At 43.1% G+C, this 27,271-nt stretch overlaps 1 protein-coding gene across 7 annotated transcripts in view; it reads right to left on the reverse strand.

Annotated features, from left to right (window-relative positions):
- PPP2R2B (protein phosphatase 2 regulatory subunit Bbeta) overlaps positions 1-27,271 on the reverse strand; it is a 452,968-nt gene that overhangs the window by 61,845 nt on the left and 363,852 nt on the right. For all 7 annotated transcript variants that reach the window (XM_029216987.1, XM_029216990.1, XM_029216991.1 and 4 more), the window contains one exon: positions 767-944. In XM_029216987.1, the coding sequence (XP_029072820.1) occupies positions 767-944 (178 nt within the window). The remainder of the gene's footprint in view (positions 1-766; positions 945-27,271) is intronic.

Below are 27,271 nucleotides of genomic sequence, written 5' to 3' on the forward strand. Positions count from 1 at the left end.
GTGAGAATACTGGGTCAGATACTCATTCAGCAATTGTCTCGACTTCTCTAAATTTTAGCTAAACAGAAGATAATAATACAACCCCATAATGTCAATATGGGGTTGTTATATCAAATATACTCTTGGCAGGTAGAGACTGAAGAAGTGTGATGGGGACATGAGCTTTGCTAATAAAGTTTGGTTTTCTGATCTGGATGCTACTTGCACAGGAGTGCTCTGTCTGTGAAAATTCATCAAGCTAGACAATAATGATATATGCATCTTTCAAAATGAGATTCTATGCATTATATTCCCAGTTCAGTGCTTGGAATTCAAGAAATGGCAGCCATTATTATTTTCATTATTACGATACAATGAAAACCATCTCCTGTGTACCTGTGGTCCATAATGTCCATATAGGCCATTTGTGAATCCATTAACAAGAGGAAGGAACCCTACATTGAACTCTAAGGTCTGGTCTTATAGTTGATAAAGTCAAATCTAGTTTGTAATTCATGACACATAAATGCCTCTGCATGAAGGGATTGACTCAGAGTTCTAATCCAGAGGTAGCCCTGGTCTACTACTTGTAATTCAGTACTTCCCTAACTTTGTTTAGATGAATGAGTATCACAGATGCCAATGTAATTTAAAAGGAAACAGTTCTCCACAAGTTCTGGGTCTTCAATTGTGATTGCCCCTTTCTATTCCACTTTCCCCCAAGCTTGCTCATACCTGAATACTCTTGATTCAAGCCAACTGGTTATTGGCCCCAAAGAAAGGATACTAAAACTTTGATTGGTTATTTCAAAGTTCCATAGGTTAATCCTCAGGTCATCAGCTGACATGTAGGTTTCATAGTCGCTGTTGACTGATATGGAGTTGATGTGATATGTGTGTGCATTGGCAAATACTCTTCGCGGGGTGGCCTCCACCATCAGGTCCATGGGTCTCAGGACAGGCACCTGGAATGCAAGAGAAACAAATCACTTTAGAACCCAGAGCTCTTTACTAGGAAAAGAGCGTGCATGTTTATGTCCTTTATTATCATATACAAAATCATGACTACGTCAAAGGAGCTCTGAGCTGGAAAAGGAGATTGATAAATTACATGTTGTTCCTATTCCCTTTGGTTCCTTTCAGTTTTATTCCTTCCTCAAAAATGTCACCATCCTTTAGCCCTGATGGGCAATTTCATCCTTTATAGATTCTAAGATGTTTTTCAAGTAGCCCTCAAAGTGGCCTCATCTCAGGCGAACTTAGAATCCACTGTGGGGTCATTAGCTTCCAGAGCTGTTGTTCCAGACTGTTTGTTTTTTAACCATGAAATCTTTTTTTTTTTTTTGCGGTACGCGGGCCTCTCACTGTTGCGGCCTCTTGCGTTGCGGAGCACAGGCTCCGGATGCGCAGGCTCAGCGGCCATGGCTCACGGGCCCAGCCGCCCCGCGGCATGTGGGATCCTCCCGGACCGGGGCACGAACCCATGTCCCCTGCATTGGTAGGCGGACTCTCAACCACTGCGCCACCAGGGAAGCCCCATGAAATCTATTTTTGAAAGGAAGTTGTAGGAAAATTTTAGAAACGTCTAGTTCAACTGAGATTAAAATTTATCCTTCATGGCTTTGGAGGTCTAGACCCCATCCTGGCTTTATCCTCAATCCTTAAGGGAATTTTGGGAAAGCATATATAATCACCCAAATTTCTAGTATCCCAAATTCAGCCATTAATATACAGGGCACCCATTGACATCCTTGGTTTAACCTGTTGTCTTGGAGTACCAACAAGGCAGTGTCCACTTGCACATCAAAACTGTCCTCATTTGGACAATAAATTATATGGTCATCTTACTGGTATATGAAGGATAACCAGTAAATATTTGTTAAGTGAGTGAGTAAGAATATGTGAGTAAATGTTACCTTCCCCATGGGTCAGAGAATCAGGCAGTTAAATATAGTTTTGCACACAAGAAGCTCTTCCTGGCAAATGGGAACAAAGACCCACCTCTGTTCTGACTCCCTCTTTGAATTCAAGGGCACTTCTGCCTACACCTGGGTGAACTGGCTCCTGAGAAAGTAGTGGGAAAACTAACGCCTCAGAGGAGACAGACTAAAACACAATGCAACAACCACAAAACACGGGCCTGGCCCTTTAACAGAAATGAGAAAATAAAAGCACCAAAAGCTGTTTTCTTTTCAGGGAAGTCATCTCTTGCAACTGAGCCCTGATTTGATACCAGGTGGTCGATCAGGACTTCAAATTCTGGATTTCTGTCAACCCAGTGGGTGAGGGGAAGAAGGCGGAAACAAAGGTTAAATTTTGTGGAGGGCAGTCACCTCAACAATATAACCTTTTACAAAACAGAATTCTCCCAGCTCAGTCTTGAAGGATTTTGAGGTAGTTTTTAAGTTAAATGAACAATTCAGAGGAATCACAGAATTCTATGCAAATGTGGCAGTGGATATCCTGGAAACCAGAGGAGCTTGAGATACGGATGTAGGAAGAGCCAGGGGTCCTCTGAAAAGCAGCAGTAGGATGGGAGGGAAAGTCTTTGAGAGCCCTCCACCCTGTTCTGGATAATGGTTCTATAGTATAAGCCCAGGAATGGCAAGAACTAGGAGCCCTGGGTTCTGACCACAGATTCGCCCCTCACTGACAGGCTGTGTGAGCTCGGGCAATTATCCTGCCCCTTCTGGGCTCTGGTTATATTATCTGAGATACTCACTGTGCCCTACTTATCAAGAAGGTTGGGATCTGTTGAGATGATTTGCCCTTGAGTTCAACCTCCCACTCACCCTTTCAGCAACATTTGCTTGAGCTCTGTACCAGGTCCTGGGGGGTTCAACTGGTGAGCAAAACCAGACACACGTCCTGCCTTCATATGGCTGGTCCAGTTGGTAGAGGTAGGTACAAAATCATCTCATAATAAAATGTAGTATGTACATTTTATTTGTAGTAAGTACAAAAGGAGAGGAAATAGCATTAAGAAGGATTTCACCTGCTCAGGGAGGTCTGGAGAAGTTTTGCTGAGGAAGTAAGAATTGGTTGCTTAAAGTATGAGAAGGGGTTTACTGGGCCAGGAGGGGAAGGAAGAATGCTCCGTTCAGCGGAAAGAGCGTGTGCAAAGGTCCCGTGGTGAGGGTAAGGCAAGAATGAAAGATCGATGGGTCAATGTAGTTGAGACAGAGAGTGATGAGAACCATGGCGGAAGATGAAGTGACAGGAGAGGTAAGAGGCAGGCCCCAGGAAAGATTTTTGCCATCATCCTAAGAGAAATGGGAAGAAATCAAAAGATTTCCAATGATTTTGATATGATCAGGTTCAAAGTTTTGATGAGATCATTTCTGATGTAGAGTGGAGAACAAGTTAGAGGATGAATGAAGCAGAACTTTGAAAAGGAAGGTGATATACTATCGAATGCCAAATGAGGGTGTGTCTGAGTTAAGGCTTTGTAATGGATAAGAAAAGTACCTTTGCCCTCAGGAACTCTCCTGCAAATATTTATTGGGCATTGACTCTGCGTCAAACATTCTTCACACACCATCTCAGTAATTGTTGCAACAACTCTGTGAAATAGATACTTGTAGTACAAAGTACTATTACAAAGAGAAAACTCAGGCTCAGAGAAGCTAAGCCACTGGCCCAGAGTTGCCCAGCTATAGGAGGCATAGCCAGAATTTGATCCCAGAGTCTATCTGACTGCAAATCTAGTGCTTTTTCACTGTATCACACCACACTCAAAGAGCATGCATGGTAAGACGTGATAAATGCTCTGTAAGGGATACGACTACAGTGCCCATAGAATTTATGGAATCAATAGGATTATTGGTAGTAATAATGGTAGTGGTAGTCATAGAATTCTGTGGTTAAGCTGCCTCTAGAAATCTCAGTTTGGTGCTGTAGGTGTTCATGTGTGCTTTCAGAGATGCACGCCTGCTCTCGCGGTTTGTCATAAAGGAACTCCCCACCTGGAGCTTTTGAGCTCTGCCCAGCCCCGCAAGGTAGTAGAGCTCAAAGCAGGCTCCCCAGGGCTGTGGAAGAAATGGAATCTGTGAGGACTTCCTGTGGCTTCTCCTCAACTCTTCCCTGGGCCTCCTTCATTACCATGCACTGTCCGCAGAGGCTTCCCGTGGCTCTGGTGGCAGGGAAGGGAGCATGACAGCCAGGATAAAGAGGCATTACCAAGTGGTAACTACCAGCCCAGAGTTTCAGTTTAATGTGATGGGCCTGCCTGCTAATTCAGGCTGACATATTGCATGATGTGGCACTTCATGGGGAAGCTCCGGGTAGGTATCTGGGGAGGGAGTGCTAATGCTTTGCCCAGATAAGGCAGGGGATGAACGTCACTCATGATATTCCAACACCATTCCCATGCCCAGGTCAAGGCTATCCACTGCCCAGTGACACCCCTCACAAGAAGGAAGAGGGAGGTAAGGCAGTTCAAGCTGGACAGGATGACCAGTTAAGAAACCCTGATGGGACTGTGCTTTCTACTACTCCTCCTGGGGCCAGGGAGGGAGAAGAGTGGGACACAGTTCCTTGAGTTCGGCCCACAGGCAACCATTTGGGCTTTCCCTGTAAGATCATGGAGGGCTTCCTGTAGTAGCAGTCACTGCGTTACAGCACCCCTGCCCTTCAGCCCTCTCAGTAGCCGACCTCACAAGGAAGACTCCTTGTTTGCCATTTTACAGGAAAGGGGAATTATCCTGTCTGATGTCACACAGAGAGGAAGATGAGGGGCTCAACTTGGACAATTTGGTTCCTGCGTGAGCACACGTAACCACTGTTACAAATGAAACTCTTAGGCTGAAATATGAGAATGTCATTTCTGCAAGTCAAAAATTGTCAAAGCTCAGTAATTTCATGCGGTTCAGCCTAACAGTTTGAAAGGACTGTGCCATATGCATGTGACACTGAATCACGGAACACTGAATCTTGGAAGGGCCACGAAAGCCTCTTTCAAGGCTGTCGTGTGTGTAAGTGTGTGTTTTGGGGGGGGGGCAGAGTGGGAGGCCATGGTGTCTAGGCCTTACCCTCTTCATCATTCCTGGTAATATGTTTGGATTCTCAATCAATATCTTGCTTAAATAACTATTTCTGTGATTAAGGAAATTTTGAGACCAAGTGGCCCAGATAGTTCCTAAATTCTGCACATGAGGAAATCAGGAGCCCGAGAGGTGACGTGCCACGTCTATGGTCACCCAGTTGGGGTTGTCAACACAGCCTGGGTTTCTGCCACTCATCCCAGAACCTCCCTTCCTCTGCCCCCCGACAGCAGGTGCCTGAGTCATTCTCCACAGAACCAGACAAACTCCAGGATCAAACCAGGACCTTTACATGGTAGTTCAAACCCTCTTTTCTGAGATATCTTGGCAGTGGCCGTGGACCTAGACTCATCCCTGAGACAAGGCTGGTGCTGCATTGTGCTTGCGAATGAGAATGGGGGTCAGCCCTCGGCCCTCGCAGGGTACAGGTGGCTCTGGACTGTGATGATGGAATTCATGTCCTCCCCTCAGGTGCCTCATACTCCTCCCTGACCTTGATTCAGTTTCTGCTCATCACCTGGAGCCTGATTCTGAAGGACGAGCACCCTGGCCTGGTTGGCAAGATAATAAGCATCGTGTTAGAGTATCAGCCGAATAATGTCCCAGGGCCCAAGAGAGCAGCCTCAGAGTCTAACCTGCCACGGGGCTTACCTCAGCTGGGGTATTAGTGGATGAGAGGAGCCCAGAGCACCCCGTGGCTCCCTCCGTCACATCACTCAGGGCTCTGTTCAGTGATCACCCCCCGAGAGAGGCCCTCCACGCCCACCCCACCTCGCATAGCACACCCTCCACTCGCCATCCTCCGACCCAGCTGACTGCTCATAATGTTAAGTAATTCATCAGTGAACCCTCATCCGTCTCCTATCATTTAGCTTGGTGGATAATATGATCTCTGCTGCACAGATGAGGAAACAGAGGCCAGGAAGGTTAAGTAATCTGTATAAAGTCACACAGCTCATACTCATGCCTGGCACTCCCGACTCTGGAGTCTAAGTCCTTGGCTGCTCTATCCTCTGGGCTTGGAGGATCACCCTCAGGTGTGTGGGAGAGATAAGTACACGCGTGGATGTCTCAGTGCAGGTGCACTGCCCAGGACAGTGTCAGCCAAACGGGCCACATGTCTGCTTGGGGAGCTCAAGGGGGACCTCAAAAAGGACAGGACTAGTAAGCGAGCAGGAGGTGAAGGGTTTGTGGGAATCCACCAGGCAGAAGTTGGGGGGGGGAGGGGAGGAAGCTGTGCTCCGGTCACAGGGACCGGCGTGTGCAGAGCTCGGAGGGGACGGAGCAAAGCGCATGCGTGCAAGTGTGTGATTCCGTGTGTTTCTGGGCGTGGGGGGCGGTCAGCGATTTTGTTATTCACTCAAAACATGGAATCAATCCCTCCTCTATATCAGACATGAAGAAAACCTGAGCTGGGTGAGGGCGTGCAGGATGGACATCATGCTATGTGAGGTGGGGTGAGGATGGAAGGCCTCCCTCAGGGGATGACACTTGAGCAGAGAGCTGAATGGAGGGAGGGCGCCAGCCATGTGGCTTTCTGGGAAGAGCATTCCAGGCAGAGGAAACAGCAAGTGCAAAGGCCCTGAGGTTGGAATGTGCTTAGAGGGTAGGAGGAACAGTGAGGATCCTTTGTGGCTGGAGAGGGGTGAGCAGGGAAGGAAAGTGGTAGGAGATGTAGGATAAGTAGTCAGGGCTGGATCACAGGGGTAACTGTGGGGATGAAGAAGACTGAGGGAGATGCAGGGAGCTGCCCAATACGGATCCCCCTCTGTGTTAAGAAATCCCCTTCTCCTTGCTCTCTTTCCCTTCCCTCTCCCCTCCTTCTGTCTCTCCCCACCTCTTTTTCAGTTTTCCTTCCTTCGAGTCTTTCTCATTATCTTTCCTGCCTCTCCTCTTGGGAAATATAAGATCATCTGTCACCTCTCAGAACCCATTTACTAACAAAATGAATGTTGCTGTCATTTGGCTTGTTTGGTGACCACAGTGGTGATGCGTCACAGTCTTCCACGGCACCTAAGCAGGTGTTGGCGGGTCACGAAGCCCCCTTCAGAGACATACGATGAAAGAGGAGCAGAATCCTGGAAGCCCCTGAGGCCCCCACTTTAAACGACACCTGTGAAAATGCACAGCAGGGAGAGAGGCTAGAGGTGAGGGCTCTTTACAGAGGAAAAACAACAGCTGTGCTCACCGTGGCAACATCCGGTGCCCCTGTAAGTTGACGGATTCAAGGCAAGAGTCTGAGAGAGAAGAGACGGCCGGACAGGAGCTCAAGAAAAGAAAGAAGATGGGGCCATGGAGAAGGAAGGAGAGAGGTGTCCATCAGTACAAGGATGTGAATGGATTTCAGCTATTTTGCAACTCTGGGTCAAATCTGATTGAGTTCAGCAGACAAACATGTGAATACCCTTGAAATATTAAGTACAATCAATATAATCAACATGAAATTTGAAGAAACTGCTATCTTTTTTTTTTTTTTTTTTGCAGTACGCGGGCCTCTCACTGTTGTGGCCTCTGCCGTTGCGGAGCACAGGCTCCGGACGCGCAGGCTCAGTGGCCATGGCTCACGGGCCCAGCCGCTCCGCGGCACGTGGGATCTTCCCGGACCGGGGCACGAACCCGTGTCCCCTGCATCAGCAGGCGGACTCTCAACCACTGCGCCACCAGGGAAGCCCAGAAGCTGCTATCAATTTAAATTCATGCTTGCTCCCTATCTCCTTGTCAGTATTCAACAGATGCTCCCCACTGCTTTCCCCAATAACTGAGATTACTGTATATTGAGACTGACAGGACATATTCAGGCCTGGTGTTACGGGGGTTCCATGTCATCAGTTAGGAAGTTCACGTAGGAACGTTACGACCACACACTGGCCCCAGATAAAACCTTCCATAAACATTCCTTAAGCATTTACTACGTGCTGGGCAGTTACCACACAGAGTATCCTTATAAAGCTTAGTGGGGGCAGAGAATACACAACCCCCTACCCACCCCTTCTTGTTCATAACCAGCCCTTTTGGGAAGCTGAAACCATGTTTGTTTGATGTAGAAAAGAAACAGATAGGAGCTGTTCACCCTTCCCTTGGTGCAGGGAAACCCTGACCCTGGTGCTCTGGGACCACAGGTTCAAGGCCTGGTGGGGAATCTGGGGTGATAATACCATTTCATCCAGAGGTCCTAAATGGTCTCTAGACCATTTCCAATGGAGGAAAGGGTAGAAAGTTCCAGATTTCAGCCTCACTTCAAGTTTGCCACCTTGCCTCTCCTGGGCTTCCTTCAAAAAATATCCTCTGTGACTCTCCAGCGATAATTACTGTAGGTTTGGGATAAAGCCAATAGCTAAAGAGCATCCAGACTTCATTGCCAAGGAAGAGGGAGTGAGTCATCTTGAAGGTGGGAGAGCCAGTGGGGTCCTGCTATAAATATCCCTGTTCCAAAGCAACCCAGCTTAGCGGTGCAGAGCAGCTGTCTTCAAACAGGAGAATGTTATGACTTCCCAAGAGCTATCTGGAACAGTTTTAAAGGAAACCACTTCCCCATCTCTAACTTAATATAATTTCCTTCTTAAAATCAAATCATGTCAGGACATACCCACAGCCTAGGTTCTCCTTCTCACATTTGGAAAAGAAACAAACCTTCCCCATCCTGAATCTTACTGTGGGGCGCTATCCAAGGTATAAACACTTCAGGGAGGGACAATCAGATGGCACCTTTAATCAAAGCCCCACAAATGCCCCGCCCTCAGCTCATTATAATATGAATTTCTAATCAAATTTTACTTCTTATGTTTAATCATAATTTGTCAGAATTGCATGTTTTATGTTGTTTTGGTCAATTGTGTTCTATTAATAATTTTAGAGACAATTAAATCCACAAGAGAATTTTAAACTCTTACAGTCATAGGGAGGGAAAAAAACTACCTAGTTTTCATTGTAGAAATGATAAAAAAAAAAGCATTTAACATTTATTTGGGGGAAGCGCAGTGAAAAATATGTAATTAAAGAAGAGAAAGGAACAACAGAAAGTTCTGACTTTTAAAGAACCTGTTCGTTATTCTTTTAATGGATATTGATGGGTATCCAGTTACAATGGTATTTAAATTCCATGGGATGCATTAGAAAGGTGATATAACAGTTTTTATGTTTAAAATACTCCTGAAATCACATTCTCTGTATTTTAACCTTCTGATGGAAGTGATTAGTTGTCTACTTAAAACATGCTCAAGAAGCTATGTGGCTTTTCAAAATTCTTCTAGCGGGTACACAAGCACAAAATTTGAAGTTGCATGGTGTTACAGAGTTTTTAGAGTCACACAGACCTGGGCTTGAATCTTGGCTGGTCTATTTACCAACCATGTGGCCCTGGGCTTGTTACTTCATCTTTCTCCATTTCAAGGCTCCCTTCCACAATGTTAGAGGTATAGCAGCTCTCTGTACCTTTGTTGAGAAAATTTAGCACAGGGCCTGATACATACCATCTACCAAAGAGACATTTCTGGAGAGCTTACTTTTGCCAAATTGTGCTAAGCCATATGTATACTGTAGGTATACCATGTTATTGAATCTTCACAGTGACCTTAAGAGGTGGATACTAATATTGTTCCCACTGTACAGATTTGGATCCTGAGGCAAATGTAGTGGTGAAACTTGCTCAAGGTCATACACGTCCTTGGAGGTGGAGCTACCTTTGAACTTGACCATCTGGCTCGAGCCCCTATGGTAGTTATCACTAGAATCCTTCACATTAACTTTCAATTGTCGAAGAAATGGTCCGTTCTGAGAGACTGCCTAGGGAAGGTTTTCCGAATTTTTCTATAGGCTGTGGGGTTTAGGCATCCCTTCCATCCACCCTAGGGAATTCAGTCACGATTATAGAACTTAGCAATGCTCAGGAGAAGTGGCCAAGGGAATGACTGGTCATTGGGTAGCAATTAACTTCGTTGGGAAAAAAGGTGGAAGGCTTTTCTGGTTGGGAGTTTTCCTAATAGCTTCTGTCCACATTGTCATGAAAACCTTGTACAATATGGTCGTTCATCCAATTATCAAACCAACCTGGGGGGCACAGTCTGGCATTCTGTATACCCATTATCAGAGGGTAATTCAGTGTAACAAACCAAATCGAGTATGCACAAAGACTGTCAAATAAAATAAACCACTCACAAATTAAATTACTTCCCACTTTCAGTGGGAAGAATGCCAGTCATTTTTCATTTAAAAAAGTATGCATCTTAATTCCATTTTTTAAGAACATGAAAAGAAGCCTTTAAAGCCCTCTTCTGCTGTCTGTACTGAGGTTCATCTTCCCTAGGCCCATCTCTCCTGGTCCTGGGGCATGTTCTCTCAGAGAATTAATGGAGCATTAAGCCTCACCCTGGTCAGAACACTTGTTTCCTCCATGGATCAATGGTGGATGGAGCTCAGAAAGCAGGAGTGAGAGGTTGGCTCCAGTTTACAGAGACATATCAGAGCTGTTGTTTCCAGAATGAAACTGCCACTCAACACCACCCCGCCAAACCCCCAGGGAATCCCATCCAAATAATATAATTTTTAGATTTCCTGGATCACACCCTTCAACAGCCTCAATATGTCCCTGAGTTCTTCTTTTACTGGCTTTGTCAAATAGATTGAAATAAGCCTGAGAGGAAAAACCCCTTTGGACCAAATCAGGCTTTGTGCTTCAGGGTCTTGAATATCTTAGGATTACATTCTTTGACACACATTAAGTGTCAGTCACTGCTCTGGGTGGTACGTGTACGGGGTGAACAAAGCAGATTAGTTGCAGCACTTAAAGTCTAATAGGGAAGAAAGACATTAATGACTTGAGGTAGACACATTGTCACACACTGTCGCTGATGCTATAAAGAGGTGTGTATTGTTTCAAGAGAGAAAAAATATTCTTTCATGAAATGAAACAGGGGCTCTAATTTAGATTGGGGAGTTAGGTACATTGCTCTTTGAAGAAGTGACGGCTCCCTCAACTCGAAAAGCAGAGCCAGAAGCATTGCTTTTCACTGGGGGCCAAACTGCCATCTGACAATGTCTGGAGATATTTTTGATTGTCACAATGCGACCTATACTACTGAGTAGAGGCCAAGGATGATGCTAAAAGCCCTACGATGTACAGGACAGCCTCTAGCCGCAAAGAATTATTCTGCCCAGAGATGTGGGGATATATGTCTATGTATAACTGATTCACTTTGTTATCAAGCAGAAGAAGCTAACACACCATTGTAAAGCAATTATACTCCAATGAAGATGTTAAAAAAAAAAAAAGAATTATCCGGCCCCAAATGTCAACAGTTCTGAGACTGAAAAATCCATTTCTTAAGGAAACCTTTCTGGAAATAGTCTAAATCAAAGGTGGATAAAAGAAACCCAGTATTAACTTCCACAATAGGCAGCAAAAAGTTTGAGTCCTTAAAGATCTTCTGGTTTAAAAAGTCTTTATATATTCATAAAATAGAGGAAAGATCGATCATCCATCTATCTAGCTATCTAGCTATCTATCTATCTATCTATCTATCTATCTATCTATCTCTCAGAGACTTATCCCTTATTGCCAGCTACAAGAATAACACACAACCCATAAAAAAAATACCTGGGGAATTAATACATATTTTCTTAAACCCAATGCATCAAAGATGGTTTTTATGGCAGACTAACAATTTCATGCTCTCAGTGTCTTTGACTCCTTTTGGCCTCTCTACAGAAAAGAGAGGAAAAATATCTTTCCCTCAGAAGATGAACTCACTCTCTAATTACCAGCCCATGCAGCAGCCTGTAATTCTGCCAGTTTTATCTTGTTTTTTTTCTCCCAGACACTTCCATTTTCTGCCAACATTGCTATTTCTCAAAGCGTGTTTCCCTGCATTCTGAAAGGCATGTTCACTGCCTTTCCTGTTATTTCCCTTGATGTTTCACATTGTGTAATTCCACAGGAAAAAAGGAGACATCTTAAAATATCACAGTAGAGGTAAATTTCAATTAACGTTTATAGGTGGGGAAGGGGAGGGGATGGGAAGAGGCTGTGTTTTAAGTCTGGTTAGGATTAATCACAAAAATTGTTTTAGTTTTATTTTTTAACTGTTATTGATGTAAGTTTTTCTGAAATCTGCCCACACGCTTTCTCCTATTAACAATGAGGATAAATATCACTGAATCGTTGATGATCAAGGATCAACAAGACCTCAGGAGTATCACACTATATTCTGTCATTCACTACTGCGGCTTATACAGATCTAAGAAGATAAGTATAAATTTGATATAAACTTAAAGGATCTTAGAGTTGGAAGTTATTACACTAAAAAGTCATCAGTGTCTTTACACTAAAGAAGTCATTACACTAAAAAGGTGTGGGTGTACACAGAGATGCATCTCTAAGACCTTTGAAACACGGCCTCACACAGGTAGGAACAGAGCTACATACAGAACTAAACTGTGTCAGTTCTGCCTACTATGGTGGTAGTGGTTACTAGTGACATTCTGATTTAGGAGCAAATTGACTTTTCAGGATTGCGTCGTCTGGTTCCCATCCCTGGGTGCACATTAGAATCAAATGAGGCTTCTTATTGAAAACTGATGCCTGGGCCCCACCACTGGGTGGCGGTGTTGGGGAGTGTTGTTAAGTCAGAATGCCTGGGGGGGTGGAACCCAAGTACTAGTGCTTGGAAAGCCTGTGGATGACCGATATGTAGAGCAAAGGCTGAGAGTCAGTGAATTGGAGGGGGTAAATGGAGGAGCTTCCATACAACAGACTCTTAACCATGGTTGGAGTATGAGATTATACGAGTTTAAAATTATTTTTAGAGTTCTATACTGATTGAGGTTTTTATGTTAATATTTTTCTAAAAACCTCTGATTTTAATAAATGGATTAAAAGGTAACAATTGATGGAAGGTAAAAATGACAGGAAAGGGTTACTGTTTGTAATATATAAAAAAGTTCCCCCCAACTGATAAAAAGACAACTCAGTGAAAATACGGGCAAAAGGACATGGACAGAACATTTAGAAAAAGCTAGAAGGAAATCACCAAGAAATATATAGAAATACACCCAACCTTAGTAGTAGTCAAGGAGATGCAAAATTTTCAAATCTTTAATCTTATAGAAGATTAATCTTATTAATCTTTAATCTTATACAAATTTTAGTATATGCAACTACCGTTCTAAGCCTTTTCTAACTATTAATTCATTCAATACACAAAACAATTTTATGACGTAGGTATTCATACCATACCTCTTTTTACAAATAAGTGTAACTAAAATACAAGGCAGTAACGTGTCTCAGCTTAAAGTCACACAGCTAGTACTTGCTGGAGCTCAGATAGGCACTTGGGTGTTCTGGCCAAGAGAACCCTTATCCTTAAGCACTATCCTACCCTCCCTTCTCAGTAGTATCTCTACTGGGATGTGCAAAATTTACAATGACTGATCACATTCCATCCTGGAGATAGTATGAGGAAACGGGTACTTGCTGGTGGGAGTATGAATGCAACAAGGTTTTCAGAAGGTGATCTGGAAGTAGCTATTAAAATACAATAATGTGCACATCTTTCGACTTAGCAAAACCTACCTTAATGGAAACTATCCCATAAAAACTAAACATTGGTTTACGATGATATATGCTGGAGACCATTTATTGCAGCATTGTTAGTTACAATGACATTGTAACAAAATCTGGAAATAAGGTGACTGTCTATGAATAGGGGACTTGTTTAATAAGTCATAGTATACCCACACTTTAGAATTTCGGCAGCTACTTCAAAGAAGATGAATGACCAGGAGGGATGTTTATACTACTGAGCAGAGTAGTGTGTATAGTACGATCTTGAGGTTGTAGAAACAAAACAAAATCAAATCCATCCGTTAAGGTTAATACATGTTTGTGTAGACATAGAGAAAGGTACGGAAGGACACACACCAAACTAGTAACATGAGTTACCTTAACATGTGGGGTCACGATGTAGCACTACCTGACTTGTTGCTATAACCCTGTATTAGTTTTGTAATGGAAAAGAAAAAAGAAGGGAAATCCTTGCCTCTCATGTCCAGCCAGGGCGGGATTCTCAGGATTCTTCAGCCTGCGCTGGACTCTTCCTGGGAAAGCATACGCAGCTCTAAATCAGCAATGGCTTCCTCATTCCTTTGAATTTAGATCTGCTTTCCTCAACTGTCCACCTGTTAGTTCCCTGGCTTGACAGAGAGCCAGTCTACCCCTTCCTCTATGCAAAAGCCCTCCAGATTTTTGAGGACAGACCTCAAGCCATCCCACTCTCCATTCAAATAGACCAAGACTTAGCCTCCAATCTTTACTCCTCACCAGTGGTCAGGGCTGGGTCACCTCTACTGACGCTTTGCCTTACTGAACACAATCTACCAGAGTTCGGAACACAGAAGGACGTGTATTCTTCTGTACGGTACAAGACGTGTGCTTTCTACTCAGACAGCTTCAAATGGATTTACTTTTATCATAGTCCATATTGCAGCGTCAACTAAAATTTCCAGGTCTTCTTTCAAATAAGTTAATGTCGAGTCAAACCTTTTCTACTAACTACTTTGAACGTGAATGTGATTTCCTCAATTCTCTTCCCTAGGGTTTATCCTTTTCTCTTAAAAGTGAAATGCAGGAATAGGAAAGGGTATGTACGTGAATGTAGGAATCTAATGAATTGTGGATTCTGGATAATGGCATCTTTCTGCATAATGAAGATGATGGGTCAGCAGATGGGTGAATGCACTAGGTATATGGAGAAGACAATGACAGTGTTCTGAAGTTTGGCTGGAGGGTGGGAGGTACCTTAAATCCTCCGTTCCCCAGTGGCGGGACTGAATTTGAAATGTAATGATCCTGGCAAATAAAGTTGTCACGTGAAGTGGGCGGGGGAAGACATAACTCTCCAGGAGAAGGTTTGCTAGTTCCAAGGAGAGAAAGCAGGAACGGGCCAAGAACAGAGGTGCAGGAATGGGACAAAGAAGAGAAAAGAGTGTTTGAGAAAAGCAGCTGCACACAGGACTATAAAGAAAAAAGGATGGCAAGCCTCCAGGGATGGGAACGGGGGAAGAGAGAAAAAAGCAGGCTGGGGGCAGGGGGAAGTTCTATTCTAGTCTGGACTCTTTAGACGTCAAGAAACAGAAACCTTCTCAAACTTACTTAAAACAAAAACAAAAACAAAAACAACTTAAAAAACAAAAGGATTATTGTAGGAGAGAAAAATCTTGCAGCTTACCAGGACCAAAAACGGAGGATGTGAAATGGAACAGGGGCTTGGCTTGCTGTTAGGGGCCTGCGGGGGGGGGGCGGGGAACTTTACTTTGTCTTTCTGGCTCTGTGTTTGTCTCTCTTAGGGGCCACCTGGCTTCTTAAACTGCTTCTCTCTTCGTGTCAGGCCCTCTCTTCTCTCTTTGCCAATAAAAGTTAACTCTGTCTGTTTACCAGTCTGAACATGGCCTTCCGTGAGTCACTCTAGCGCTGACTCCATCCCACTTTCAAACTAAACACGCAGCACTATCAGAAAGGAGGGAAGGGGACAAGCAGAAAGGGAAACACAGCAGGGAGAAAGAAAGACATAGTCAGACCCTTCTAGGGAAGTCTCATCCCTGCCCTTGAACATGCTGCATTCACAATCACCTCCACACCTTTTCCTACAATGCTCCCCTTTTTCACCCCATTTCCATCTACCCCCCTTCCCTAAGCCTTCCTTGATCCCGATCGCTCCAGAACTCGCCCCATTCCTCATACCGTGTATGCACACAATCCAGTGGAGAATAATCTGATATCTTTAAGAGTTCTAAATTCTAGCTTCCTTCTTCAAATTGGCACTGTTTTGACAGCCTTCTTGGAATCATTTCCTAACTTGAGTTCCTAGTGCTAATAATTTAGACTTCTAACAGTCTCTTGTTCAAAGAGAGTAAAGCACAATTGGTCACTATTCCCTGGATAGAAATTTTATTTTGTTTGGAATGCTGTTATAATTGCCTTTCAATCTTCTTCAAGCAATGAATCCACTGCTTTAACTCTCTCTTATACACTCTCTCCCCGCGTGCCTGTCAATCTTACGCGGCAATCACGTTTTTTTCAGACTAGCTCATTAAACTGTATTAGACTAAGAGTGTATCCTGAACTGAATAAGATTTGGTAATTACTTCTTCTGGAACAACATACTATTTTGGATGACTTACTCCTGGTCGCGTTTTAACTGACACTTTTATGTTATTATTCACTAAGGCCCTGGGGTCTTTTTTACACATTCACTTTGTCTTTCCACATTCTACACACGAATGGTTGAATTTGCTCTCCACATGCACTAGCTCTGTGCTTTGTCCTCTTAGAACTCTACACCCTTTCTGTCCCGCTCAAGTTTTCAAGGTTGCCGTCTATTTCCTTACTCACTCCTGACCTCTTCTTTGCCCCCTACTTTTGTGAAATGGGAGCCTTTATAATGATGGGGTGGAGAAGGAAGGGTGATGGGGTGGACCTTATAGCCTTTAAGGTTGACTCATAGGATTATAAGCTCTATTAATTTTTTTTCTTCCTGAAGGAAGAAATATGAATTATTTTCTCAAACAGGCAAAGCAGAGGACCTCTTTAAAAACCATAAGGTTCTGAGGCTCACAGTGAAAAGGAAGGGAAAACTAATCATACAGAGGGAAAACAGGACAAATCTGCATTTCATTTAAAATCACTGTAGTTGAACTTCAAATTACTCTACCTCATTCCCGCCTACCTCACATTCTATTAAGGACTTATTCTGCCCTTCATCTAGGAATAATTATATACTGAACTGCATCACGTATGCATTAGTATGTGGATTCAAGCACATATGCTTAGCATAAGCCAGAAAAAAAAAAAGGAAGGAAACACATTTGAATAATGTTGACTGTTGCAACTGCATTCCATTCAATGGTTGGAGGCACCCAAGTAAGTATGACATGTGGGCAGTGGATCTGCTCTTTCCTCAGGCAGATCTGTACGGATATCATCTCCCAGCATCTTGATGTGTTGAATGAGCTACTAAGGTTTAAAGAAGTCTATTTTTTCATAAATGGCCTTCCACATTTGGGGTATAGCTTTATATTGTACATTATTCTTTATATTATGCATATTTACGTGTAAATATTATTTTGTACAGAGTTTATAAAAAACTATGTACACTATATCATATAGGTAATTTAAGGGATTCTTCAAGGATATTTTTATGGGATGACTTTGGAATCTAGCCTGTGCAAAATTGCCCACTTTACTGACCCTTTTTCAGGATCAGCAGAGGCAGGATTCAAACATAATCTGAATTCACAGACCATACTTTTTCTATCACACCAGGGAATCTAAAATCTCGATACTTTTAAGACTCTTCATTAGATTATCCTGGGGATCTTCCATCTTCCTTTGTCAAGGTCTAACTTACAGTAAGATGTTCTAACACTTGGAAGAGTTAATGTAACTATTTCCAAGCAATATTTGTTGAGCACTTACTAGATGCAAGGCGCTACTGGTATACTATGGCTATGGAATCATCTTTTTCCAAAAGCAGCTCACAAATTGACAAGACAAAACGAAGAGTCTAATCACACAAGAAACTCATCACCTAATTTGTAGGCAGGGGTCAATAACAGGGCCTTGTAAGTAATGATAAGGACTTTGGAATTCATTCTAGGTGATAGGGGAAAATATCTGAGGCTCTTAATAGGGTAATGAATGATCTGATCTATAACTTAAAAACATCATACGAAGTGCAATGTGGTTATCAGATTGTGAAATGTGAGGGGGAAGAGAGTGAGTGAATGTAGGAAGAATAATTGGAAGGTTCTTTTACATGGTAGTGGTGGATATAGGTAAGAAACAAGCTAGCTGAACTTAGGAAGGAATTGAAAGAGAAAATAAAACAATTATAGAGATATAAACTGCTTTGAAGGAAGAACAGTAAAACACAGAGAAAAATCTGAAAAATATAGTTATCAACACGGTTTATAAGCATGAGGAGATGACACAAAACAAAGTGGAAAAGTACTAAGACATAAAAATCAGTGGAAAGCAGGTCATATTTTCAGAAAAGAAAGAGGATCCAATGTATGTATTATTGTTCGTCATGAAGAGACCAAAAGAAGTGAACAGGAAAAAATACTTAAAATATGTTTTTTAAAAATGCCTGTAACAAAGAGTTAAATCCAAGACTGCAAGGATTGAAAGGGTACAGCGTACCAACAAAAAGTGATGAGAGTTAATACCAAGGCATACTCTGGTGAAGTTATTTCACTTCAAGTATAAAGAAGATTTACGGGTTATACAGAGCTTTAAAAATGAGTCAAATTTATAAGAGGTAAAAATAAGGCTGGTGTCAGACTTCTCTCCACAGTAAACCCCACGCCAGAAACAGAACCAAACAGTGTCCACAAAGTTATAAAGATTTTATATTCTTTCGGGCTGTGATTTAGCATAGAAGCAAAATTCTTAAGCAGGCAAAAACTCAGGGAACACCATATTTATGAGCTTCTACTAGAATGTAAGCTCCGTAGTGGTAGGGTCTGCTTCCACAGTGTTTTCCATTTTCTCGCCAGCACTCAACACACAGAGCATTACACATAGTAGACACTCAACAAATGTTTGTTGATTGAATTAAAAAACCTTTTTATGTAACGAAAATTGGACACTTTCTCATTCAGAGAGTCCCAGACTGTTTTTTTCATCAGAACCACCTGAGAGCTGTTAAAGAGAAAAAGAAAATACAGATTGCCCAGATTCACACTTTGAGATTCAAACTCAGTTGGGCTTGGGTATCTTGATTCTTAAAAAGCTCCCAAATAACCGCAGGGAAATTAGCCTAGTGTTTGTCAAACCTCAGTTCTTTTAGTATCCTTTTCAAGTTTTTTTTACCTTATCTATTCACCCAGACTATTATTTACTTAATATTTTCTTTAAATGAATCTGCTTTTTATAAACTCCATTAGTTTTGATAGGGATCTTTACATCACAGCAATACATGAAAAACTAGTTTTCAATGAACTGCCAAAAAACCAGAAGAATGTTATAAAAATAAATACAACGAAAAATGTTCTTCAATTCTAGACAGATACGGTCACTTGAAAGGACTCAGAGCTTAAGGCCAGCTCTCAGTTTAAAAAAATTAAGATTTATAAGTGTTATTAGACGGGTTAACGCAATATTAACTCAAAGTAAGAGTTTGGGCTTCATGTAATCAGAACAATTTTAAAAAGAAATAAAAAGACAAAAACTTCAGTTATGTGATTCAAGGACAGTTGCTTAAAGCTGTCTTGTACAAAGAGAAACACATAGCCCAGACTTTGGGGAACACAGTAATCTTTGAAGGGGACCATCATAGTATCTGGACATTAGGTGATTAATATATGTTGATTTCAAGTATTTATAGGTAACCTACTTTGTGTAAAGCGCAAGTCTGGGTCTTGCGAATAAGACAACAAATAAGATAGGCTCTGTCCTTAGGTTGTTCAGTGCTATTTCACATGCCTTTTCACAGAGTTATTTGCATAAACAAAGAGTAGCCCCCCCTTTACCCGTGGTTTTGCTTTCCGTAGTTTCAATTATCTGTAGTCAACTACAGTCAAAAATATTAAATGGAAAATTCCAGAAACAATTCTTAAGTTTTAAGTTGCACGTTGTTCTGAGTAGCGTGATGAAATCTAGCAGACGTGACTCACCCCTCTGTCCATACCCTGCCCGTGAGTCACGTACTAGTCCCCTTGGTTATCAAATTGACTGTCGAGGTATCGCAGTGCTTGTATTCAAGTAAGCCTCATTTTACTTAGTAATAGGCGCAAAGCATAAGAGGAGCGATGCTGGCAATTCAGATATCCTCTTACTGTACCTAATTTATAAGTTAAACTTTACCATAGGTACGTATGCATAGGAAAAAACATAGTATCAATATATTTAGGGCTCTGTAGTATCTGCAGTTTTGGCCATCCACTGGCAGCTCTTGAAATATACCCCCCGCAAATAAGGGGGCCCACTGTAGAGAGCTGGGACCCCTGAATGGTCACTGACTGCGTCTCTCTCGCCCATGTATGGCTGCAGCTTCCAAACCCCAAAAAGTGTGGGATTGTGTCTTTTACATTTGCTTCCCATAATCGTAATAGTACCTAATGCTTCCAGAGGGCTGCTATATGGTCTCACCTAATCCTCACAACCACCGTACAAAGCAGGGATGGTAAGTGGTGGTAAACCTCATTTCTCAGATGAGAACATAGAGGCACAGCTCTGACAGGAAGCCCTATCCAGCCTGGAGAGCATAAATCTACCTACCTGACTAGCTGAGATCCTTACTATAGTAAGGCTTTTCTTCTATAGTATTACCTGCTACAGCTATTTAAATCCCATTTCCTTATCCTGGTGTGATCAGAAAAGGAGCACGTGACTCTAATGGTTAAAGGGGAAAATGCAGAGAATCAAGGCAGGTGCAGATGGGCACTGTTGGACTGAGAATTAATTTAAATGATAAGCAAAACAAAGGGAGAGAATAAGGGGAAGATTTCACTGGAGGTTAAGAGAAAAATAATGGGCTCTTTTTCTAAACACAAAAGGAGGATGTAAGTGGTAAAGAAGGAATCCAGGCTGCTGGAGCCTGGCAGGGGGCAATTTATTGATTGACAAGTAAGAATGTGACAAAAAGAAAGACATAAAGGAGGAAAATTATTTGCTGCAGTTCTCACAATGGGAGATGTCCGAGGAGGCAAGAGATGTAAATTTCCCAGGGGAAGAAGATTATGTAGTAAGATACTTGTCTTCAAGTCCTCAAAAGGCAAAGCGCTGATTATTGTTTGTTTGTTTGTTTGTTTTAAAGCATTGGGTTTGATGCTGAACAAGGATCAAATGATACAAGTGGCCCTTGATACTGGCAGGCGTCTGAAGCTGTTCGGAGTACATGAAAGTTAGGACTAAATATTCCTAAATCTCATAATGATTGAGTCAGAGAAGATCTAGATTTGCTTAAGGAGTGGGCTCAATGGATTTCTGTGGACTCTCCCAGAGAGGGCAGGAGAGTCTAGAATTGGAGGCAAAAGAATAGCTTCTCAACTAGGATACTGCTGGAGTGGGGGCATGCCTTGAAAGACACAGAAAGGGTAAGCAGAGTTCATCCAAACATTACAGATGAAAGTTACATTATCCCTCTTGACAGGGGAAACCACTAGTAGAAACTGAGATAATTAAGGACAGCTAGGGAAAATGGAAACCATACTATGGTACAGCATGCAAACAAATAAAGGTGGAGGACAAAGCTCCCTTCCTATATAAGCAGTATATGCAGCTGTTCAGTTTGGAGTGTTCATTTAACTTCTTGTTAATTTCCAAGTCTTGGAAGGAGTCTGACTCAAGACTCTCCCCAACGATTTATTCTTCCTTCATGAGAACCCTTTCATTTAAAGTGACATTCTATTCTAGATATATTTATAGGCATGCAATTTCTTTTGTCTTGAATTATAGAAAATGAGACAAACCAGCTCTTGCGTTATGACACCAAATACAGAGAGGCATTTTCATTTTTTAAGGTTGCGGATTTAGGCGAGCTAAGTTTACAGACTGTTTGGAATTTCAATCTCTCAACATATACGACACTTGCAAATGCTTCTGCTCATACTTTTTTTTTTCTTCCCCAGAAGGGACCAATGCCAATAAAGCTCATCTGCTTGAGTTACGGCTCTTTCCCTCCGATAATCAGTAAAAATTATGCAAAGGCACAGTGCTGTTATCAAACAGAAATAGAGAGCAGTGTAATTCTACCTGATAATTTGGCCTGGCACATTGTTTTTCCAGAATCTATCTCACCACAGATGCTGGCAGAATGCTTTATATACAAAAAAAAAAAAAGACCAATTAAGGGGAAAATTTCTGGAAAGTCAATTTTGATATCCAATGTTGTATCTGAATTTGCAAATGTTAAACAGGTTGGTAACGAGCTTGTGCTGGAAGAGAAAAATAGAATTTTTTTTAATGATCAAGACAAAGGAGAAGATATCAAGAGAACTTCTTTTGGTTGTTTTTATTTAAGGAAAAGTGACCTGCTTGGAATGTTTCTCTTTATTGCTAATGGAAAATAAAGACAGAGAGTCTAACATCTGACAGTGGATCCTTTGACCTAGGCAGAAAATACTGCATTTCTGATGACTGACGGTTAGAGGCTGAGGCAGAGAAACCAAAGGAAGATTCACAACCAGAGTCCTGGGTCAACTCTGAACAACTTTACAGGCAGTTCTTGATGCCACCACCCCTTAGGCCGCTCACCTGAGATGTGGCTGCAGCTTCTTCCCTACAAAGGAGTTACTACTAAAGCACATAAAGTTTCTTAGCTCAGGGAGAACTTGAAAGTTCCCTGGTCCTTCAAAAACAGGTATGGCACTGGGGGAACACACTTACTTCAGCTTATCCAGAGAGATTCAAATTGATGATTTATTTTCCAGTATCTCCTAATCTTTGCTTACAGAGTTTCATTAAGAATCTTTAATGGGGGGCTTCCCTGGTGGCGCAGCGGTTGAGAATCTGCCTGCCAATGCAGGGGACACGGGTTCGAGCCCTGGTCTGGGAAGATCCCACATGCCACGGAGCAACTAGGCCCGTGCGCCACAACTACTGAGCCTGCGTGCCTGGAGCCTGTGCTCCGCAACAAGAGAGGCCGCGACAGTGAGAGGCCCGTGCACCGCGATGAAGAGCGGCCCCCGCTTGCCGCAACTGGAGAAAGCCCTCGCACAGAAATGAAGACCCAACACAGCCAAAAATAAATAAATTTTAAAAAAAGAAAAAAAAAGAATCTTTAATGGGAATTTCTTTTAGGCCAGAGATGTGTCATCACTAAAGAGTCTTAAACATTAGGGTTGATATGTCTTAGGCAAATAAACTCTAACCATAGGATCAAGTTAGAAGTCTCTTCCCTCTCACCTATCCTCACAGAACTGTATGCTTCTATCCAAAAGCAGCAGCTGGGGTCTACCAGTTGTCTCTCTGTTCTGAGACTTCTTGATTTCCAAACTGGAGCTAGTTACCTATTATGGAATGGTCACTACTAAAAGCTGGATACTGTGTTAGTATTTTTTTTCTGATAACAAGTCCTATGATGTAGGTACTTGATTGATGATAAAACTGATACTTTGAGAGCTTAAGTAAAAGCCCCAAAGCCATACAAATACAGAGCTGGGATTTGAATCCAGAGCTGTTCCTTTAAAGTCTGTTAACCGCTACACTAGACTCTTTCCCAGAATGGTTCCCACTGTGGGCTTTCCTCCCCTACCAGAGGTTAAGTGGAAAGAAGTTGGCCTCACGTTTCTCCTGGCAATGAGGATATTTTGCTCACACCTTCAGAACAAACAGGCAATTATTTTGTTTTATCGTATCCATATGACTTGTTCCTTCAGCTCCCATATCTCTTTGTGTACTGCCTTGACTCATTTTGGGTTTGTTCACATAAAATATACTGCATTTCTCTTCTAGGTCCCAGGGAATTTTAACTGTCAGCCAACACATTTCAGGTTATGTTGTAATTTTGAAGATATGCTTCTCTTTAAAATACGCACAGGGCGGAAAAGAAGAAAGGCTCCTCCATTATTGGCAGCAGGAATATCTGGGCTGGACAAATACCTGGCCCCCTTTTCACACAACTGCCACTGACCAAAGTCCCTTTCAAAAGCTCTGGGAACCGGATTTAACTCTGTCTATCCTGGAGAAGGAAGCAGTTCCCCCACAGTTTTGCTCACTCTGTCTAGAGTAGCCCAGATGAAACACAAAAGAGTGTTTCCTGAGGTCTGTGGTAGAAGTTAGTAGTTTGAGTTTACTCTGTGCTGGGGCTTCTCCACCTGGAATCTTCCAGGCTCTCACATTTTGCTAGCTACTTGGTATTTTATGGACATGAAATGCAGTGAGGATTTGGGCACTGCCCAATTGATTTCAACTTTTAAATCTATATTGAACATCTTCTGACATCCTGTCCTTCATTCAATCTTTTTCCAGTTTTATGCTCCTATTTTTTTTTTTTTTTTTTTTGCCCTGAGAAATACCCTGATATCCTGGATGATAAGAGAGCAGGTTAGCCACTGTTGGCCCCTAACTCTCAGAGATTTCTGCCCAGTGAATGAGAGAAAGGAAAATGGCAACAATAGCAATGATGATTATGGTGATTACACAATCGGGAAGTCTAGGACCACACGGAGAACAAGCACAGTACCAAACTTGCTCCCCTTTAGAGTCTGGGAAACCTTTGGTGGCTGCTATTGCTAGATTAGCAATAGAAGCCTTAGGAAATGCCAGGGAAACAACTCGCCCCTTCCTAGAGCCAGTGGGCATTTGTCTCTGTCGTTCCTCTGGGCATGGGGCCCTGTTCTCTCTGCATGGATAGCTGAGCAAATCCTGTTTAGGTGCCAAGCGAGAGCTCTTTGATATGGTTCTGCACTGCTACACAACCTCAGTCCTTGCTTTCTCTCTCTCTGGCCCAATTCTTGCATGGAAAATTGAGGTAATGATTTATATGCCGTTAGTAGTTCTGACAGGTACACTCGATCTTGGCTTCCTCCAGCCCCAGGACTAATCGGAAGCTTATCTTTTCCTTTGTGTAACAGGGAGCTGTCAGGTTCTATGACCCTCCAAACAATTCAATCACCCGTGGGAGGATTCACCTTGGAGGGAGGACACCTTGATACTGGAGGAGCTCCATGGAGGCCATGCCCTGACATGTATCAAAACAGTGGCAGTCAAGGGCTAGAGGGCAACATGGCCACACCGACCAAATGCCACTGGCTTCTGGAATTTAAACTTGTCATATCTGCCAGGAGTTTTCTATGTTGTGCTGGCAGCTTTTCTGCCTTGGTGTATATCCTGTCTTGGGTGCAGAACATTGAGCTATTGAGCAAAGAAGAACTGTTTCAAAAAATGACCAGAGCAGAGAAGAAAGGGTTTGCATTGCTCTTGGGAGAAAGAGCAAATTCCCTAGCAAGGTCTGTGATGGCCGTAACCTGGCTGCCTTGTCACCTGCATCTTGCTGGTACTACGCATCCCCTGGGATCAGCATTCCAGCCACTTTGGCCTTCGTTCCATCGCCTGTTCTCTGGTGCAACTTCCCAACCTCAGGGTCTTTGTCCACGGCATTGCCTCTGCCTGGAATGTGCCTCCCTCTCCTCTCCTTACCTACCTGCTGCTTCAGCTCTATTATTAACTGCTCAAGAAATTATTGTCTGTGCTTCCTGAATGGAGCAATTCCTCCATCATCTGGTCTCCTATGCACCTCTGAAGCCCCCATCCCAGGGTCAGTTTTATATCAGGGGCATTTGATTCATGCCCTTCCCACCAAAAGAGACTGAGGGCATGAGGTCATGGGCAGGGACCGTGCCATTCATGTTCACTGCTGTAATTCTAGGGCCTATCACCATGCCTGGCTTACAGTAGATACTCAATAAATACCTATGGAATTAGTGAAAAAATGAGAAAGCAAGAGACCTAGGCAGCACCTATGTTCTTCATGGATTTGACCATCAAGTAGGGAAAGGCACATTTAATCAGGACTGGTGTGACAGCCATCTGAGAGCTCATGTGCAGAGATGACTTTATTATGGGAAGGAATGATGGTGACCAAGTGTGGCTTTGTTTTGTCACTTCTGTCTCAGGATCTAACCTGACAACTCCTGAACGCCTGCTTTCTTGTCTGCATTGATAGTCTCATATATCCCCTCCTTAGGATGCTTTTCCCAGTTGCTCTTTGAATTTGGAAAGCAAATTATTATTATTTTTTAAATCAAGCTTTCAGAAGTTTCTAAACATCTGTGTGTTTGGAATTGAAAGGGCAGGATAATTGGATGAAGTTTTCACCTTGTGGCTGGATGTTTTGCCATTAAACAGAAAATGTCCTCATTTAACTCAAAGTTGCAGAATTCTCAACTCCTGAAAATAATTAGAGGAAGTGGGATCACAGGGCAGAATAGAAAATGTTGAGAAGGGGTTCAGGCAGTGTTTAAATACATAACAGGACTGACCGTGATGTCAGGCATGGGTACACGAGGTTGGTGCTGTTACTATTTTCAAATAAAATCTTGTAGCCAGCTAATTCCTCACTGAATTATAAGCCCCATGTGAGGGCAAGGACCACACATGACTCTATATGTGGAACCTTTTTTTTTTTTTTTGTGGTACGCGGGCCTCTCACTGTTGTGGCCTCTCCCGTTGCGGAGCACAGGCTCCGGATGCGCAGGCTCAGCGGCCATGGCTCACGGGCCCAGCCGCCCCACGGCACGTGGGATCCTCCCGGACCAGGGCACGAACCCATGTCCCCTGCATCGGCAGGCGGACTCTCAACCACTGCACCACCAGGGAAGCCCGTGGAACCTTTTTTTAATAGATGCATATTAGATAGATGATAGCTTACACAGAAGGAAACATTTATGAACAGTGATGGTTTTTAGATTGGCTAAAGGGTCATTTCTGTTTCAAGAAGTCTCTGACAATAGGATAAAGCCCACATCGGCCCACATGGGTGAGAACCATTGCTATTGGGAGTCCAGATAACATGGTGGTTAAGAGTGGGGGTCTTCAGTCAGACAGTCAGGGGTGAACTCTGGTTCTGCTACTTGCTAGCTAACCACCTTGCACTAGTTGCTTCCTCCATATGGAGCTCAGTTTCCTCATCTGGGAAATGATGATAATAGTTTTCAGCTGATAGGGTTAAGGTGACGATTAAATGAGGAAGCATGCAAAGTGCCTGGAATAGTGTCAGGCACTAGAAAGTTCTCAGTTAATGTTAATGAACTTGTATGTCAGGAGGGAGGCTCTGTTAAGGCTTTTTCTCCATCATGGGATTCTGAGACTGAATGGCAGGACAATGGGGGTGGAAACGCTGCCAGGCTAACCCCTGTTCCCTGACCCAATTCCTTCAGTCAGCATCTCCCAAAGTGAGGTCTATCGCTGTACTACTCAAAACAATGGATCCCTGAACTGTTTGCTAATGGTCCGTGACAAGATAAGGAGCTCGAGCCAGAATCAGTGCACTGCTTCATCCATTGAGAAAGTCTTGCTATGGAAAATAAAAGTGTCAGCTGAGGGCTTCCCTGGTGGCGCAGTGGTTGAGAATCCGCCTGCCGATGCAGGGGACATGGGTTCGTGCCCCGGTCCGGGAGGATCCCACATGCCGCAGAGCGGCTGGGCCCGTGAGCCATGGCCGCTGAGCCTGCGCGTCCGGAGCCTGTGCTCCGCAACGGGAGAGGCCGCAACAGTGAGAGGCCCGCGTACCGCAAAAAAAAAAAAAAAAAAAAAA

The sequence above is a fragment of the Monodon monoceros genome, unplaced genomic scaffold (genome assembly GCF_005190385.1).
Source record: "Monodon monoceros isolate NGI ecotype Baffin Bay Population unplaced genomic scaffold, NGI_Narwhal_1 Super_Scaffold_12, whole genome shotgun sequence".
Lineage (NCBI taxonomy): Eukaryota > Metazoa > Chordata > Mammalia > Artiodactyla > Monodontidae > Monodon > Monodon monoceros.